This window comes from Hemiscyllium ocellatum, chromosome 19 (assembly GCF_020745735.1).
Source record: "Hemiscyllium ocellatum isolate sHemOce1 chromosome 19, sHemOce1.pat.X.cur, whole genome shotgun sequence".
In the NCBI taxonomy this organism is placed as follows: Eukaryota; Metazoa; Chordata; class Chondrichthyes; order Orectolobiformes; family Hemiscylliidae; genus Hemiscyllium; species Hemiscyllium ocellatum.
In genome coordinates, this window is record NC_083419.1 from 64,466,150 (window position 1) to 64,486,455 (window position 20,306).

General features: G+C 45.0%; 1 protein-coding gene across 2 annotated transcripts in view; it reads left to right on the forward strand.

Annotated features, from left to right (window-relative positions):
• tbxas1 (thromboxane A synthase 1 (platelet)) overlaps positions 1 to 19,846 on the forward strand; it is a 241,244-nt gene extending 221,398 nt beyond the window's left edge. For both annotated transcript variants that reach the window (XM_060840011.1, XM_060840012.1), the window contains 2 exons: positions 14,613 to 14,775; positions 19,404 to 19,846. In XM_060840011.1, the coding sequence (XP_060695994.1) occupies positions 14,613 to 14,775; positions 19,404 to 19,484 (244 nt within the window). In that variant the 3' untranslated portion in view covers positions 19,485 to 19,846. The remainder of the gene's footprint in view (positions 1 to 14,612; positions 14,776 to 19,403) is intronic.
• The last annotated feature ends 460 nt before the right edge of the window (positions 19,847 to 20,306 follow it).

Here is a 20,306-nt window from a genome sequence, read left to right on the forward strand (position 1 = left end):
CATATACTGGGATTAATCCAGTGAGCGAAAAACTTGACAGATGGAAAATAACAAAAGCTGAATATTATTTAATGGAGAAAGACTGCAGAAGGCTACACGCTGAAAGATTTGGGACCCCTCATGCTTAAATCACAAAAAGCTAGCATACAGATCCAGCAGGTAATAGGGAAGATATCCTTCCTATAATGTAGTAAATGGAACTCCAGTTATGGCCTAACGAACATTTTATACAGTTCCAGCATAATGTCCTTTTCATCCATCTGTACCTTGACTAATAAAGACAAATGTCTCCATGTCTTTTTAATTGCCTTATCTACTTACCCTGCTACCTTCAGGGATATGTGCCTGTGCACACTATGGTCCCTCTGATCTTCAGTACTTTCCACAATCCTACTATTCATGGTGTAATGCCTTACCTTGTTGGCTCAGCCTGTCTGATGAGTGCATTACCTCTCACTTCTCCAGGTTAGGTAACATGTCTCTACTCTGCCAAACTATCTTGTTGCATTTTCTCTAACAGTGGGATAAGGCAGTTATACTTAACTACTTTAATATTAGGTCAAGTGAACATATCATTCACTCGTCAACATGGATAGTGTAAAATTTAATTTGTGAGCCAAAAAGTTAAGAACAGTAAACCAACTTGCTAGACCTTTCCCTGACATCAGCAAGGGGCTGCCTGGATGGTGAGGAACTGTGTTGAACAAGTAATCTGGACATTATGGAATTGGGTGGCAATAAGCTTGGCTCCCGCTTCTTGGGCTATTGAAATATTGTTCATTCTTCCTGCCAGAGAGAATTGTCCTGATTAATCTCCTGACCCTCAGTCTCATCTCACCCAAGGATTGCTTTTGGTCCCTAATTTCATCTGTATCCAGGACATTCCCCCCTCTACTTTGTGGCAAGAATTGTGCAGGCTACAGCACACCCCAGTGATGTAGGACAGCTCTGTGTGCTGTACTGCGAAACCCCATGAGAGCAGACCTGGCATTGAAGCCTCACCGTCAGGGGATTCTATAGTCATGGTGAAAATTGTAGCTTAGTACTGCATCCACCTTACAGGTGTCACGAGCCGGGTTTAGAGAACTTGTTTCCTACCAGCCATCCCTGGCTAGATCAAGGACCTTAGAGAGCGGCAGGTATCTGCAAGTCCTCCAGTTCGTACAAGTCATGGCACCCCCATGGATAACTGGTACAGATCAGAGTTTGACGTCGGCTAGGCAAAGCTTAACATATGCTTTTCTGATCAGAGTTTTACAACTCGCACACCATATATGCAAAATCTTCAAGTTTTCATCCAATTACCATCAATCAACACATAATCATCCCCTAATTTCATTTGTCTTAGACATCCTGCCAGGTTTTACCAGATAATATCTGAAACATGGCCTCCATAACCACAAATTATTTGAACATTCAGGGAATGGGGCTATTGTAATGATAATTCCACAGGCGGGAGAGAGAGCGCTCCCAAAGCAACAATTGGGTACAATTGTTTGTACCCTGAACTTGGGGTAAGTGAGAATTCTAATGTTTGATTCTCTTCATTGAGGTAATAGGTATAACAGGTAAAGAAGAGGTATGCTCTGGTGAAAGTGGTTCATTATTGGGAGATATCACACATCCCCAATTACTCCCTCAAAGATAATTGCTAGCATAAAATAAAGGCTACCTTGACAGTAGGTAGAATGGGATTGCCACTTAGTCTTTGTGAGCATCAGTTCAGCTGAGATAATACAGCCTAGGTTAGAGTGGTGCTGGAAAAGCACAGCAGCTCAGGCAGCATCCGAGGAGCAGGAAGATTGACGTTTTGGGCAAAACCTGCCTGAGATAATACAGTGGACATTCTTAATTTTCTGTGTCATTGCCATCGTAAATTTGCAAATAACTGCAGGGAAACCTATAAACCTTGGTTCTCACTTTCTTCTTTACCTCCTTGATGGATCTTCATCTGTTGCTTCTCCCACTACAGGCTATATAGTTGTCACTGGTCTTGCTAGGATTGTTAAAGCTGTAGTCTCTGCTGCCTCCTTCTGTAGTTCCTTCTTAGTAGGAGTCACACACAGAAAAGGCAGATACAGGTTGGGACATTTCAGAAGATAATTTGTGAGGAAAGTGTTATTGAAGGGATGTCTGAATCCTCATATCCTTGACCATCAAATGAAATGTAATGTATTCACACAATGTGGCTTCTCAAGAAAGGTATTCCTCAAAAAGAACCTCTGAGGTTTGTAACCTCCTTAAAAGCACTCTGGACAATGAAAACAACTCTGTTCCATTGGAAGCAGGCTCTTGCCATTAAGTCCCCATGAAACATGCCTGCCATAAACCTCCCTTTCATGTCTTAGCCCAGGTCCTTACAAAGTTACTTTTCTCGTATGGCAATTGCTCTGCATTGCCCGCTCATACTTAATATAAATTGTCATGCCCAACTAAGAACATGCATTTCAGCTTTTTAAGTTTCTTGTTACAATAAGATTTGTTGAGCTTATATCACAAAGTAGTAATTTGTGGACACAGTGGAGTACTTATGATTGCATGGGCCTGTAATCTTTAATGTGCATTATTTGACAATTACTGACTTGCAGATGAAGAACAAGTCATATGGATTTAGTAAGGGAAGGTCATGCCTGACAAACTTGTTCGAATTCTTTGAAGAGGTAACAAGTAAATTAGACCGGGTAAACCCAGTGGATGTTATCTATCTAAACTTCCAAAAAGGCTTTTGATAAGGTGTCTCACGGAGAGGGCCCATGGAATTCGAGGTGAGCTACTGGCATCGATTGAGGATTGGCTGTCTGACAGAAGGCAAAGTGTTGGGATAAAAGGTTCTTTTTCGGAATGGCAGCTAGTGGCAAGTGATGTCTCGCAGGGTTCAGTGTTGGGACCACAGCTGTTCATATTATATATTAATGATCTGGATATAGGGACTGGGGGCATTCTGGCGGAGTTTGCCGATGATATGAAGTTAGGCGGATAGGTATGTAGTACTGAGGAGGTGGGGAGGCTGCAGAAAGATTTAGACAGCTTAGGAGAGTGGTCCAGGAAGTGGCTGATGAATTCAACATGAGCAAATGCGAGGTCTTGCACTTTGGAAAAAAAATATAGACATGGACTAACGGTGAGAAAATTCATAAAGCCAAGTAAAAAGGGATCTGGGAGTGCTAGTCCAGGATTCTCTCAAGGTTAACTTGCAGGTTGGGTTTGTGGTTAAGGAAGCAAATGTAATGTCGTCATTTATGTCAAGAGCTGAAAAATGTATTGCTGGAAAAGCGCAGGAGGTCAGGCAGCATCCAAGGAGCAGGAGAATCCACATTTCGGGCATAAGCCCTTCTTCAGGAATGAGGAGGGTGTGCCATGCAGGCTAAGATAAAAGGTAGGGAGGAGGGACTTGGGGGAGGGGCGTTGGGAATGCAATAGGTGGAAGGAGGTTAAGGAGAGGGTGATAGGCGGGAGAGGGGGTGAGGGCAGAGAGGTCGGAAAGAAGATTGCAGGTCAAGAAGGCAGTGCTGAGTCTGAGGGTTGGGACTGAGATAAGGTGGGGGGAGGGGAAATGAGAAATCTGCATTCATCCCTTGTGGTTGGTGGGTTCCTAGGCATCGTGTTGCTATGGTCTAGCGATGGAGGGGGCCAAGGAGTTAAAGTGTTCAGCCGCGGGGCAGTTGGGTTGGGTTGTTGCGGGTGTCCCAGAGGTGTTCTCTGAAATGTTCCGCAAATAGGCGGCCTGTCTCCCCAATGTAGAGTAGGCCACATCGGGTGCAGTGGATGCAGTAAATGATGTGTATGGAGGTGCAGGTGAATTTGTGACTGATATGGAAGGATCTCTTGGGGCTTTGGAGGGATGTGAGGCGGGAGGGGGTGGGCGCAAGTTTTGCATTTCTTGCAGTTGCAAGGGAAGGTGCCGGGAATGGAGGTTGGGTTGATGGGAGGTGTGGACCTGACGAGGGAGTCACGGAGGGAATGGTCTTTTCGGAACGCTGATAGGGGAGGGGAGGGAAATATATTCTTGGTGGTGGGGTCTGTTTGGAGGTGGCGGAAGTGACGAAAGATGATACGATGTATCTGGAGGTTGGTGGGGTGGTAGGTGAGGGCCAGTGGGGTTCTGTCCTGGTGGCGATTGGAGGGCGGGGTTCAAGGGCGGAGGAGATGTGGTGGAGAGCATCATCAACCACGTCTGAGGGGAAATTGCAGTCTTTGAAGAAGGAGGCCATCTGGGCTGTTCGGTATTGGAATTGGTCCTCCCGGGAGCAGATGTGGCCGAGGCGAAGGAATTGGGAATATGGGATGGCGTTTTTACAGGGGGCAGGGTGGGAGGAGGTGTAATCTAGGTAGCTGTGGGAGTTGGTTGGTTTATAGTGAATGTCCGTGTTGAGTCGGTCGCCCAAAATAGAAATGGAGAGGTCTAGGAAGGGGAGGGAGGAGTCTGAGATGGTCCAGGTAAATTTGAGGTTGGGTTGGAAGGTGTTGGTAAAGTGGATGAACTGTTCAACCTCCTCGTGGGAGCATGAGGTAGCGCCGATACAATCATCAATGTAGCGGAGGAAAAGGTGGACTGTGGTGCCAGTGTAGCTGTGGAAGATGGACTGTTCCACATATCCTACGAAGCGGCAGGCATAGCTGGGGCTCATGCGGGTGCCCATGGCTACTCCTTTGGTTTGGAGGAAGTGGGAGGATTGGAAAGAGAAGTTGTTCAGAGTGAGGACCAGTTCAGTCAGTCGAAGGAGGGGTGTCAGTGGAAGGGTACTGGTTGGCTTGGCAGGAAAGGAAGAAGCGGAGGGCTTTGAGGCCTTTGTGATGGGGGGTGGAGGCGTTTAGGGACTGGATGTTCATGGTGAAGATAAGGCGTTGAGGGCCGGGGAAGCGAAAATCATGAAGGAGGTGGAGGGAGTGGGTGGTGTCCCGAGCGTAGGTGGGGAGTTCTTGGACTAAGGGGGACAGGACCGTGTTGAGGTATGCAGAGATGAGTTTGGTGGGGCAGGAGCAGGCTGAGACAATGGGTCGGCCGGGACAGTCAGGTTTGTGGATTTTGGGCAGGAGGTAGAAACGGGCGGTGCGGGGTTGTGGGACTATGATGTTGGAGGTGGTGGATGGGAGATCCCCTGAGGTGATGAGGTTATGGATGGTCTCGGAGATGATGGTTTGGTGGTGGGAGGTGGGGTTATGGTCAAGGGGCCAGTAGGAGGAGGCGAGCTGGCGTTTAGCCTCAGCAATGTAAAGATCTGTGTGCCAAACTACCACCCCGTTTCCCTCATCGCCCGGTTTGATAGTGAGGTTGGGGTGGGAGTGGGGGGGCTGTACGTTGCGAGGGTGAGAGGTTGGAGTGGGTAAGAGGGATGGAGAGGTTGAGGCAGTTAATGTCGCTGCGGCAGTTGGCTATGAAGAGATCGAGGGCGGGTAAGAGGCCAGCACAGGGTGTATTAGAGGCGGGAGAAGGGATCGTCAGAGGGTGGGCGAGAATCCTGGCTGAAGAAGTAGGCACGGAGGCGAAGGTGGCGGAAGAATTGTTCGATGTCTCACTGTGTATTGACCTCGTTAATCCGGGAGCATAGGGGGATGAAGGTGAGGCCTCTGCTAAGGACTGATCTTTCATCCTCAGAGAGGGGGAAGTCTGGAGGGATGGTGAAAATACCGCAGGGCTGGGAGCTAGGACCTGGTGTGGGGCTGGAGCTGGGAGAGGGGGCGGGGTTAGGCATGGAGGCAGAGATTGGTGTGAGGGCAGGGTTAGGCGTTGGGGCAGAGATCGACGTGGGGGCAGGGTTAGGCATGGGGGCAGAGATCGGCATGCAGCGTGGTTGTTGTGCAAGTGAGTGACGTCACTGGGGGCGTAAGTGTATGCGGCGATGACAACTCCGGGGGTGGAAGTGGCTGTGGTGATGGCAGGAACGGTGTTGTTCCTGATGGCTGTGGACCCCGCGGAGGCTGCGAACCCTGCGAACGTCCTTCCACCTATCGTATTCCCAACGCCCTCCCCCAAGTCCCTCCTCCCTACCTTTTATCTTAGCCTGCATGGCACACCCTCCTTATTCCTGAAGAAGAGCTTATGCCCGAAACGTCGATTCTCCTGCTCCTTGGATGCTGCCTGACCTGCTGCGCTTTTCCAGCAACACATTTTCAGCTCTGATCTCCAGCATCTGCAGTCCTCACTTTCTCCTAAATGGCAGAGTAGACTCAATGGCCCATATTGCCTTACTTCCACTCCTATGTCTTATGGTCTTAAAGGGTCCAGCATGAGTTGACCTTGGAGATACAGGAAAGTGGTTCCATGTGGTGAGGAGCTCAGTAATCCCGGACTGCAATGGACACTGACAAGACATGTCACAAGGCAGCCACTCTGTTTTACCATCTGCAACGATTGTGGAGAGGAAGGATTGGAAGTATGATCTTAAAACAATGTTGGGCTATTAATGAAATGTGAATGCATAGAGATAAGCTTGTTGACTCCTGATGGCAGGATTTTGAATTTATTATCGAAGGGATGAGGATATAATCCAGAGAGTTTTTCTTGATTTGAGAATCTAATTTTTGATCATTGGCACAATTCAATCATTTTGCTCATGATTCTCACCACCTCAGAAAGGAGAATGTCCTGCCCAGTGTTACTAAGAACATTGGGAAACCAAGGGTAACGGGACTTGTCCCCTTCAAGATCCCAGAGACTTTTTTCATCGATATTCTTATGACATCATCAGTTTGATGGAGTTCAATGCAGTCTTCAACATGAACCTTTCAGGACCAAGAGCTGACAGATATTTTCTAATCAACCTGTTCAGAGATGTTAACATACCCTTCTGGACAAGATGGAACTTCAGAGAATTGTAGAATCCCTACAGTGCGGAAACAGGTCCTTTGGTCCAACAAGTCCACACCAACCCTCTGAAGAGTAACCTATCCAGATCCATTCCCCCACTCTATATTTACCCCTGACTAATGCACCTAACCTACACATTCCTGAACACTGTAGGCAATTTATTACAGCTAATTCACCTAATTGCACATCTTTGGATCATGGGAGGAAACTGGAGCACTGGAGGAAACCCACTCAGATACGGGGAGAATGTGCAAACTCCACACAGACAGTCACCCGAGGCTGGAATCGAACCCAAGATCCCTGGTGCTGTGAGGCAGCAGTGGCAACCACTGAGCCACCATGCTGCCCCAACGTGGGCCCCCTGTCCCGGAGGTAGGAACACCACCACTGTGCCGGGAAGGCCTCCCTCCTCTAACTTGATACAACAAAGACTACATTGTGATCCAATCCATGTTTGAATAGCCAGGTAGCAGCCATATGGTCACATAGTTGAGCACTTTATTCGGAAGGCTACTGGGACCACTGCCCTGACTTTGCAAAATTCCAGAGTCTTCAAATTAGGAACAAGAAAGATGAACTAACATAATCCAGGAAACTATTTCTAGTTAGCTTATAGACAGCAAGTTAAAGTGTGTAATCAAGAAAACAACTTGCTTATTCCATTAATATATAAATGGTTAAAGCCTCTGTTTTTGTACCTGTTTACAATAAAGAAACCATAAATAGTTAAAAATAGAGATGAATGTTTTGCTTTAGGAAAACAAGCATGAATATCAATTGAGCAGTCTACAGGGAGTAATTGTATTCCTTGCACAGTGTTAATGCAGTGGTGTGGTCTCATCATGCATCCTCTGGGGAAAGATATGCTCCTCATCTGTCCGTCTCTTTCACAACATCTATTCGTCCCCTTTTATCTGTCTTGTCATTGTTCAATGCCTGTGTTGTTTTGAAATGAAAAGAAAGGTCCCTCCACACTGTTTAATTTTCTTGCCATTGACTGATGCTTTTACTTATTTGCAATGGGCATGGAGCCAAAAATGATCCAAAGATGGCTGTGTTGGCCAAGAACAAATGAAATGGGTAATTCTATTCCTCATTTTTTTTTTGAAATCCAAAGTGCAGTGGGCACGATCTTGCTGGAGTGCGACTCAAAGCATATCTTGTTGGTTCGAATTCTGTCCTTGTCAGCCTGAATATTTACGAGCTGACAATAGCATCAAGCCATTATGTACCTTGAAGGAGAAAGTGAGGACTGCAGATGCTGGAGATCAGAGCCGAAAAATGTGTTGCTGGAAAAGCGCAGCAGGTCAGGCAGCATCCAAGGAGCAGGAGAATCGACGTTTCGGGCATGAGCCTCATTCCTGAAGAACAGCATCATGTACCTTGAAGTCAGACTGTGCACCTCCTTAACCAAAGAGATTCAATTATTGAGAGAAAAACTCTGGAATGATGGATAAAGATGGTGAATTAGTTTCAAATCAGGTGCGGGGTAAAAGAATGAGCATACCCGAGAGTTAGAGATTCGAAAAATATGTAAAATATGACATCTTTAGAATTGCAAGGAATGGTTTACTTGACACATAAATGAGATGCCACATTTTAAATGGTTCCATTACTGGGCCAAAAAGATTAATCTTATTTTATTGGTCCATGGAGTGTGGTCACCGTTAGCCAGGCCAGCAGTTATTATTCCAAGGGGCAGGTAAGAGTCAATCACTGTGGGCTTGGAGTCTCATATAGAGACTCCAAGCTGGGCTGGTAAAGGAGGGCAGATTTCTTTCCTTAAAGGACGTTAGTAAGCCAAATGGATTTTTACAAGAATTAACAGTAGTTGCATGGTCACCATTAGGCTAGCCTTTTATATTTCATATTTTTATCAAATTTAAATGTCACCATCTGCAATGGTGAGAGTCCTACCTGGGTCCCCTGGGAAAATTACCCTGGGGCTTATTGGATTACTAGTTCAGTTCCATTACTGTCACAACACAAGTACTTAGGTTCCAGTCCTAGCTTTCTGTGGTGCATTTAATAGGCAACTAATATGCAAAACCTGCAGGCTCTTAAAAGTAACAGGAAGGCTGAGACATGATGTAATTTGTGTGAAGCCAAGAGCAACTGATGTTAATTGACCAAAAAGTTCTAGAAATGTACAATTTGTCTCACTCTGTGTCTCTTTCACAGCATGCTTCCAATTTTTAACTACAAAACATGGCAGAGCTCTCTCACGTCTGAACTTGCTGGACTATTTGCATTTTAATAAAGGCAGACATTGTTAGCACACCATTATAGTCAAAGTAAGAAAACACCTAATAAAATGTTGTGCAAGACAAAACAGTTGGCAGTAAGCCGGCAAGAGGTTGATGTCCAGCAACAGAGCAGGGGGGTTTCAACTTCAATCGAACTAGAATTTGAGAGTTTGTAGTGCTATGGTGATGGAACAGTAAAGAAGGCTTCTTGAATTTGCTGGCATTAGTTTTCAGCTTTTTCATGGGTCTCTGCAAACATTGATCATGCTTTTTTAAATTGTTTCCTGTTTCATTGCCTATCAGTCTCTCCCTCGATCTCTCTCATAACAGTCTCTCATGGCATACTTTCATTTTCTACCAAAAACACACAGATAATTGCAATTGACATCTTTCTAGTTGCCTGAAAACCTTTCCAAATTCAACACATTTGTTCTTTACTGAGATAAAGAAATATTAATTGTGAGTTAAAGAAAGGCAGCATTGACACGTCCCTCAAAGTTTGCTTCTGGGCTTAGAGTCATAGAGATGTACAGTACAGAAACAGACCCTTCGGTCCAACTTGTCAATGCCAACTAGATATCCTAACCTAATCTAGTTCCATTTGCCAGCACTTGGCCCATATCCCTCTAAACCCTTCCTGTTCGTATACCCATCCAGATGCCTTTTAAATGCTGCAATTATACCAGCTTCCACCACTTCCTCTGGCAGCTCATTCAATGCATGCACCACTGTCTGTGTGAAAAAGCTGCCCCATAGGTCCTTTTTATATCTTTCCCTTCTCAGCCTAAACCTATGTTCTGGATTCCGCCATTCCAAGGAAAAGACTTTGTCCATTTATCCTATCCATGCCCCTCATGATTTTATAAACCTCTATAAGGTCACCCCTCAGCCTCTGATGCTGCAGGGAAAACAGCTCCAGCCTATTCAGCCTCTCCCTATAATTCAACTCCTCCAACCCTGGCAACATCCTTGTAAATCTTTTCTGAACACTTTCATGTTTCACAACATCTTTCAGATAGGAAGGAGACCAGAATTGCACACAACTACAGGAATTCTATGAATATTTCACAGGTGGCCTAACCACCGTCCTGTACAGCCACAACATGACTCCCAACTCCTATATTGAATACTCTGACCAGTAAAGGATAGCATTCCAAATGCCTTCTTCACTATCCTATTTAACTGATATTCTACTTTCAAGGAATTAAAAACCTGCACTTGAAGTTCTCTTTGTTCAGTAACTCTCCCTAGGCCCTTACCATTTTGCTGTAGTAATCAGGAACCTGACTTCAGTGGGGTGGGGGCTTTTTAGGAGTTGGTAATGCACTTTTCCAAGGAATGCACTTGTCCTTTGGATTAGTTTGTGGGGTGGCAGGTGGTGCAAGCTAAATTAGTCAGCCAGCTCTGCATTCACTATCCGTTTAACAGCTGCAAAGCTAGGAGGGCAACCAGAGCACCCAGAGTGAAGGCCTGCTGTCAGTCTCACTATGAAGGCTGTTTGCTACTGCTCTGAAGTAGAAGACAGAGGCATGGAAATACTGAAGTGACAGGCAGTCAATGCCTCCAGTCCAGCATTATCCAATGGATCTGTGTGAATGTGTGGCACATCCATTATGGACACACAGTTTGCGGACCGTCAGCCTCGGTCTTTCATTTTAACTCCCTAATGATCTGTCTTCCTGAAATTTTCAATCCCCACTGTCTGCACAGTTCAACTCCACTTGACTGAAGAAATTCACTCCTCAGTCTCTGAATAGATTATTCCATTTGGATGAAACAAGTGAATGAACAGCAAGCAGTGTAATACAGAATATTTACATTTCTCTGCTCTCCTCAATATTTTAAAATATTAAAGACATCAGCAACTCTCTTGAGTTTTGCCTTTAAAACATGAACACATCTTGTGCACTGTGGGCCATGGTGTAAGTTCTACAACTGTCCCAGCTATTCTGGTCAGCAGAACACTTAATATAAAGAGCTCTTCAACAGCTAAGCAGCTGCAACTGAGGTTCTAGTAACTCATGCATCCTAAAAGCAAGATGCAATGAATAAATGCATTTCCCAGTTGTATTGGACCACCAGACATCTACGGCAAGGTGCCTTCATGGAGCCAATTTGTGGCAATGGCCAATAAGTTGGTTCCTTGGTGACCAGATATACAATTACCAGATGGGTCCAGCAAAGACTATTTCATTTAATAGCATTATTTAAAACATTATTATGTGTTACAGAAAAAGATTCATTCACAAATATGACTGGTATAGGCATGGACATGCAGGTAAAATTCTGCTTTAGCATCAAAGTAGTGAATAAAATAATCGTTCTTTATTAGCAGTATTCCAGAAATCCAGTTTTTAATGTATTGCTAACCCATTTTATCATGGCCATAGTCATCCAAAAGTTATAGTGGCAATGGCATCATCACCAACTACTACCTGTGTAACATCATCTGACATAGCTCCTGCGTCAGCTCATCTGCTGGTGAATCTCTCATCTATGCCTTTGTTTTCTCTAAACACCCTGCTGACTGATCTCCCACATTCTACCCTCTATAAACTACTCAGTATTTAAAACACTGCATAGTGTAACTTGTACCAGATTTTGTTCACCTGCCACTCTTCTGCTCATTGACCTGCACTGCTTGGTTAAACTATGATGATTTTTAAATACTTATCTTTATTTTCACCTGATATGGAGTTACCCCTCACTATACCCGTAATCTCGAGCCCAACATCTATCTGGGATATCTGCACTCATCAAACTCTGTCCTCTTTAGCGTCCTCAGTTTTAATTATTTAGCTATTGATGAACAGGACTTCAACTGCCTAGGTCTTAAGCTCTGAAATTCCCTTGCTAACTCTCTACCTCTCTCTCTCTTTCTCTCTCTCTCTGTCCCTCCCCCCCCCTCCCCCCGACTACAGAATTCTTAAAATCTACCTCTGTTCAGCCTTTGTTTCATTTTACCAATGTCACCTAGTGTCCTAAGCCCAACCATCTTCAGCAGCTTTATCAATGACCTTCCCTCCATCACAAGGTCAGAAGTGAGGATTTTCGCTGACAATTATACCATTCGTGACTCCTCAGACTGAAGCAGTTCCTATCCAAATCCAATGAAATCCGAACAACATTTTGCTGATAAATGGTAAGTATAATTTGCTTCACGCAAGTGCCTCAAAGTGACCGTTTCTAACAAGAGAGATTCTAATCATTGCCTATTGACATTCAGCAATTGAATGGCCACTACCAGCAATCTGGGAAATTCTACAGTGAGCGGCTCACCTCTTGCCTCCTAAAAATATGTAGGAGAAAGTGAGGACTGCAGATGCTGGAGATCAGAGCTGAAAATGTGTTGCTGGAAAAGCGCAGCAGGTCAGGCAGCATCCAAGGAACAGGAGAATCGACATTTCGGGCATGAGCCCGAAGGGTTCCTGAAGAAGGGCTCATGCCCGAAACATCGATTCTCCTGCTCCTTGGCTGCTGCCTGACCTGCTGTGCTTTTCCAGCAACACATTTTCAGCTCCTAAAAATATGTCTACTATTTGCAAAGCATGTGTCAGCAGTGCAATGGAATTCTTTCTACTTGTTTGGATGGGTACAGCTCCAACAACACTCAAGAATTCAACACCATCCAGCCTACTTGATTGGCATACCATCTATCACCTTCAACATTCACTTGCTCTTCCATTAATGTGCAATGGCAGCTGTGTGCACAATCTAGAAAATACACTGCTCCTTACACAGCACCTTCCAAAACCATGGCCAGCAGAAAAAAGCACCATGATCTGCAGTTTTCCATCAAAGCTGCAAAGCATTCTGACTTGGGAATATATTGTTTTCCTTTCAATGTCACTGGGTCAAATCTAGAACGCCCCCTCGACAGCATTATGAATGTATATGCACCCTAGATCAAGAGAGCAATCCGCCACCACTTAGTCAAGTGCAGATAGGGATGGGCAATAATTGCTCACGGCAACAAAACCTACTTCCTGTGAATGATTTGGAATATGTGTCTAATTTACTTCCAAAACGTTTCTGTGAAATAAATAGAGATGTTTTGTTATGTCCAAGGCACTTCATAAATATGATTTGTTGTAATAAATTCCCTTCCTCCTGCTGCTGTCACTTCCATAGATGTGTCACTCTACTCCAACAGTGACACCCTTTCTCTCAGTTATTAACTTCCTTGCTCTTGGCAGGCTGTTCCAGATAGCTTCACCCCATTCTGTACCTTTTGAAAATTTCTAAAATCCGGCTCTTTGGGTATGCTTGATTCTGCTATTCTCACACGTCAAATCATCTTGCTGTGCACCACTACCTTGGGAACTATTCAGCACCGGAACTATTCAGCACCACAACCCTTCAGAAATATCCCCTAACCTATAACATAGAACTCACCCACACATTGTAGCCTTCTCTTCATCCCAACATAGTTAGAATTTCCTGCACATTTCCTGAGACTCAAGTGCAGTACATGCAAGTTACTACAGACGATGAGAAGACTTATTGTTTCCTGTACCTCACTTCCTTTTTCAGGATCAGCTCTGGCTCAATGCGCAGGGCCCTTGCCTCTGAGTCTAACAATTGTGGGTTGAAGTCCCATTCCAGAGACCTGAGTGTGTAATCCAAGTATTGTTCTGATCTTTGATAAGCATGGCGGTATGATCATTAGGATCTCCACTTATATAAATCAGTGCCTGATGTGAACAGCTTAATTATAAATGAACTTTATCTCAAGTTGGTCTTCATTGTTCAGATCTTTGAGTCAAGGGGTTGGGATGTCATGTTGAGGATGCGTATGACATTGATGAGGCCTCTTCTGGAGTACTGTCTGTAGTTCTTTCACTGTGTTATATGAAGGATATTATTAAGCTGGAGAGGGTTCAGAAGAGATTTATCAGGATGTTGCCAGGAATGGAGGGTTTGCGTTATGAGGAGAAGCTGGATAGGTTGGGATGGTTTTCGCTGGAGCATAGGAGGTTGAGGGTTGACCTTACAGAGGTTTATAAAAACATGAGGGGTATAGATAAGGTGAATGGCAGGTGTCTTTTCCCTAGGTTGGGGATTTCAAGACTAGAGGGCATATTTTTAAGGTGAGAGGAGAAAGATTTAAGAAAAAATTTGAAGGGCAATTATTTTGTACAGAAAGTGGTTCATGTGCAGAATGAACTTCCAGAGGAAGTGCTGGTTGCAGGTACAGTTACAATGTTTAAAATACATTTGCATAAGTCTGTGAATAACAAATATTTGGAGGAAAATGAGCCAAGTGCAGGCAGGCGGGGCTAGTTTAGTGGGAATCGTGGTCAGAATGGACTAGTTGGACAGAAGGGTCTGATTCCATGCTGTATGTCTCTGTGACTTTAAACATGCATACAGTTCAGAAGAGGAAGTTCTGATGCTACAATTCCTCAGACACACACCTTAGGGACATTGCAAAACCATGATAAGCACTCATTAAGTGAAGTTTAAATGCTAATCTGTTCTGTGTACAGAATATAGACTGCAGTAATACTCCTCCTGTTCTACACCGATTAAATTCATCTCATCTTCTCTTTCATCAGATTCACTCCAGAGTTGAAAGCAGAACGCCATCCTTTTGTATACCTGCCTTTTGGTGCTGGACCTAGAAGCTGTATCGGGATGAGACTGGCGCTGTTGGAGATCAAGATTGTACTCATACGGATTCTGTCAAAGTACAGTTTCCAGACCTGCCCCGAAACACAGGTACATTTAACTCTGACCTAGTGTACAGTGGAGCCTTGTTAAGTCCGTAGTAAAGAGACGCTGCGCCAGTTCAACACAGAGGGGTATACTCACAAACTTATGAGAGGAAACCCATGCTCATGGACAGTATGCAGCATGAGGATTATGAATGGATGCAGGGACTAGATGGTGCTAAAGCTTAAACATTGATCTTTCACTGGATATAGGGAATTAAAACAGATGTCTTTTCAATGCATTAGCCACGAGCCTTTTCCTAGTGTCTTGGGCAGGTTGGTGTGGTCAGATAATGGCTGATATGGTGTAATGAGTTAGTGATTTTGAACTGGATGAGATGACTTCGACATTGGACTTACATTGGATGTGCCAGGCTAGAAACTAACCTCTTCACCAAGTGCAGAATGTTAATAACTGCCATCAACAGAGAAACAAACAGGGCATCTGGGCTGAAACACCTTATTGTGATGGAGAACCGGTAGAGGGGGTTGCATATAATTTAGTAATGTGTGTTGCTAAGACAGTGCATCTAAAATGGATGTCAGCAGCTCACTATACACCATAGAAAAGAGCACTTTAAAAGAGGACATGGGGATCAGCTAATTGAATTATAAGTACAGATAAATTCCTTCCATTCAATATTTGCTATATCAGTAAGGTGTAGAAAATCTTACATCATCAGCTCAGAATAAATTATTAATGGTTGCTTCATCTTTCTGAGAAGAAAAAACTTACTTCCAATTGCCTGTCTATATAAAATATTAACAGCTTAATCTACTTTGGTGTATTGTGTTAGTAAAGAACATTCAGCCGCTGCTAGAAGAGTTGCAAATCCCACAATATTCTGAGAGATGTTAAAGAGTGAAATTGCAGATCAGGTTCTTCAACATGGAGATGGGAAGGAGGAAGCCTGTCCTGAGCTCACTGTTATCACCTAGCCTATGATCAAATGTATAGTTTGCTATAGATGTAGGGTGGTGAATAATTCATGGCCACAAGCTGTGCCACTCTATAACAATTGCATCTTTGCCTGTGAAGAAATATATGTCTTCTGCATTGGTATTTACCATGAAGGTATAAAGAATACCCATATATTCCTTTGTCTCAGTTTCGATTGGAAAATGAGTGAAATGGAGCAAGTAATTGGGGTTCCCTGGCAAAGACTATGAGGCTGCCATCCTCATGACCTCATTGACCGGACTCCTGCCAATTCACGTGAGTTGGACTTAACTCATGTCTACCATTTGGCACTGCTGCCTCATGCACTCGCGACCCAGGTTTGATCCCACCCTTGGGTGCCCGTGTCTGCATGCGTTTCCTCCAGGTGCTCCGGTTTCCTCCCACAATTTAGGGATGTGCAAGTTAGGGGTGAATTGGCCATGCTAAATTGCCCATAGTGTTCAGGGATGTGTAGGTTAAGTGCATTAGTGAGGGGAAATGTAGAGTAATAGGGTAGAGGAATGGGTCTGGGTAGATTACTCTTTGGAGGGTCGTTGTGGACATCTTGGGCCAAATGGCCTGTTTCCACACTTGTAGGGATTCTATAATTCGGCAATGTGGTAGGCTAATGGCTAGAGAGAGATATATAATTGAATTACACTGTAGAGTATATGTACCCGTGTTAATAAATAGGGTTGATAAATAGTCCCCTTGAACCTTCTGTGAATTCACATCCTTAGAGCTTGTCCATGTTATAACCTTTGACACTTACCTGAGTCACAATTCCTGGCTGTGGTGTACTGGGATTTGCACCTGCAGTTAAGTTGCTCAGGTCAAGCTCACTACTGATAATTTATGTTTGCAAAAGGCTCCCTTCAAAAGACATTCCATTTGCTGTTAGGCTATTTTGTGGTATGCTGCTCATGATGCTTACCTCACTCACGATTGTTGCTCTGTTCCTGGTGAAGTCAGCAAAGACTGAAAAAGGGAAGAAGTATGTTTGGGTTTAAAGTCACAAGCTGACATTCTGCCCAGCAGATCACTTCTTGAAACAAGCAATGAATCATACTCATGAGTAACATGTTCAAATCTAGAGTACAGGTAGTTCTGTTATAATGCACGTTTTGTTAATGCAAATTCGCTATAACACAATTGACGAATTGGGAACACTGTTTCTATAGCACAAACTTTTAAAGCGTATATTGGTTATTAGATTAGATTAGATTACTTACAGTGTGGAAACAAGCCTTTCGGTCCAACACGTCCACACCGACCGTCGAAGCGCAACCCACCCAGTCTCATTTACCCCTTCACCTACATTTACCCCTTCACCTAACACTATGGGCAATTTAGCATGGCCAATTCACCTAACCTGCACATTTTGGACTGTAGGAGGAAACTGGAGCACCCGGAGGAAACCCACGCAGACACAGGAGAATGGTCAAACTCCACACAGACAGTTGCCTGAGGCAGGAATTGAACCCGGGTCTCTGGCGCTGTGAGGCAGCAGTGCTAGCCACTGTGCCACCGTGCCGCCCACTGCGATTCCGCCCCTGGAGGTTTAAACAGTACTGCAATTATGCGATTTTCTTATAACACGGGTTTGCATGAGAACAGAACCACCACGTTATAGCAGAACCGACTGTACATTTTCTCTACCATTGGAGGAGAGGCGAGATGGAGGATTTGTTTTTATTGCTCTAAGTTCTTATAATCTAGATATATTTGTGAAAAGGAAAATATTTAGAATCTAAGAGCCAGTAGAGAGTACAGTCAATGAATGATCGTTTCCTGTATGTTTCTATCATATTTACTTATGGTCTGTCTAATTCATATGGTCCACAAGAGGGTGTCAGGGCTGGACTTATTTAGTTTCTGGATTAGAGTGGTGCTGGAAAAGCACAGCAGTTCAGGCAGCATCCGAGGGGCAGGAAAATCAATGTTTCGGGCAAAAGCCCTTCATCAGGAATACAGGCAGAGTGCCTGAAGGGTAGAGAGATAAATGAGAGGAGGGTGGAGGTGGGGAGAAAGTAACATAGAGTACAATAGATGAATGGGGGTGGGGATGAAGGTGATAGGTCAGAGAGGAGGGTGGGGGGAAGGTAGCAAAGCGTACAATGGGTGGATGGCGGTGGGATGAAGGTGATAGGTCAGAGAGGAGGGTGGAGTGGATAAGTGGAAAGGAAGATAGGCAGGGAGGACAAGTCATGGGGACAGTGCTGAGCTGGAAGTTTGGAACTGGGGTGAGGTGGGGGAAGGGGAAATGAGGAAACTGGTGAAGTCCACATTGATGCCCTGGGGTTGAAGTGTCCTGAGGCGGAAGATGAGGCATTCTTCCTACAGGCGTTGGGTGGTGAGGGAGCGGCAGTGAAGGAGGCCCAGGACCTCCATGCCCTCGCAGAGTGGGAGGGGGAGTCGAAATTTGGGCCACAGGGCAGTGGGGCTGATTGGTGTGAGTGTCCCAGTGATGTTCCCTGAAGCGCTCTGCTAGGAGGCGTCCAGTCTCCCCAATGTAGAGGAGACCGCATCAGGAGCAACGGATACAATAAATGATATTGGTGGATGTGCAGGTAAAACTTTGATGGATGTGGAAGGCTCCTCTAGGGCCTTGGACAGACGTGAGGGAGGAGGTGTGGGCGCAGGTTTTACAGTTCCTGCAGTGGCAGGGGAAGGTGCCAGGATAGGAGGGTGGGTTGTAGGGGGGCATGGACCTGACCAGGTAGTCACGGAGGGAACGGTCTTTGCGGAAGATGGAAAGGGGTGGGGAGGAAAATATATCCCTGGTGGTGGGTCTGTTTGGAGGTGGTGGAAATGTTGGCAGGTGATTTGGTTTATGCGCCCCCCCAACAACCCACCCTCTTGTCCTGGCATTTTGCCCTGCCATTGCAGGAATTGCAAAACCTGTGCCCACACCTCCTCCCTCACCTCCATCCAAGGCCCTAAAGGGGCCTTCCACATCCATCAAAGTTTTACCTGCACATCCACCAATATCATTTATTGTATCCGTTGCTCCCGATGCAGTCTCCTCTACATTGGGGAGACTGGGCGCCCCCTAGCAGAGCGCTTTAGGGAACATCACCGGGACACCCGCACCAATCAACCCCACCACCCTGTGGCCCAGCATTTCAACTCCCACTCAGCCGAGGACGTGGAGGTCCTGGGCCTCCTTCACCGCCGCTCCCTCACCACCCGACGCATGGAGGAAGAACGCCTCGTCCTCCGTCTCGGAACATTTCAACCCCAGGGCATCAATGTGGACTTCACCAGTTTCCTCATTTCCCCTCCCCCCACCTCAACCCCAGTTCCAAATTTCCAGCTGAGCACTGTCCCCATGATCTGTCCTACCTACGTATCTCCCTTTCCACCTATCCACTCCACCCTCCTCTCTGACCTACCACCTCCATCCCCACCCCCATTCACCTATTGTACTCTATGCTACTTTCTCCCCAACCCCAACCTCCTCTCATTTATCTCTCCACCCTTAAGGCACTGTGCCTGTATTCCTGATGAAGCGCTTTTGCCCGAAATGTTGATTTTCCTGCTCCTCGGATGCTGCCTGAACTGCTGTGCTTTTCCAGCACCACTCTAATCCAGAATCTGGTTTCCAGCATCTGCAGTCATTGTTCTTACCCAGTGGACTTATTTAGTCCCTGTTCCTGGTCCTGCAATCACTTATCATGTGGTTTTCTTTTTAGATTCCAGTGCAGATAAAATCGTCAGGCACCCTTGGACCGAAAGAGGGAGTTATCCTTAAGATTGTGCCAAGGAAATGTTAAACACGTGGTTGTACCCGATGGTCGCAACATTATGTATGAATCTGATAGATGATCAAAACTTTGGAACGATTATTCAATGTGTGCGGCTAGACTTTAACACAGTTCCTCAACCTGAATGTGGATGGAAGACATGAAGTGCTCCTAATTATGAAGTGGTACCTTGCTTAATCTTCAATCAACACAGTTTGAATTGATTTAGGTTAGATTCAGAAAATAATTTACACCCCCATGAGTAGGACCACAGTGATTAAAGGCTAATATGGAAGATAATAGCAGATTGAAGAAAAAGTTATAAAATGCTAAACATAATAATGGATCTACAGTGTGATTATCTGACTTTAAATAAATCAGTTTTCTTTGTATCCTGCCTTAGACCATTTGAATTTTTATATTGTCTCTCACTGCATCTTTCACAACCTCAGAACAACCCAAAGCACTTGAGAGTAAATAAGCTATTTTTGAAGTGAAGTCACAATTGGAATGTCAGAAACCAATTTGTTGATAGTAAGGTTCCACAAACAGTAACAATGAACCAGTTTAGCTTGTCATTACTTCCAATATCTGAATCAGCTTTTCATGATACCATGGTTCAAAAAGATTTGTCTTCCAAGACTTTAGAATGTCCCAAATACTTTTTCTGTCCCCTTTAGTCCAAGAACTCCCCACCTACGTTCGGGACACCACCCACGCCCTCCATCTCCTCCATGATTTTCGCTTCCCCGGTCCCCAACGCCTTATCTTCACGATGGACATCCAGTCCCTATACACTTCCATCCCCCATCACGAAGGACTCAAAGCCCTCCGCTTCTTCCTTTCCCGCCG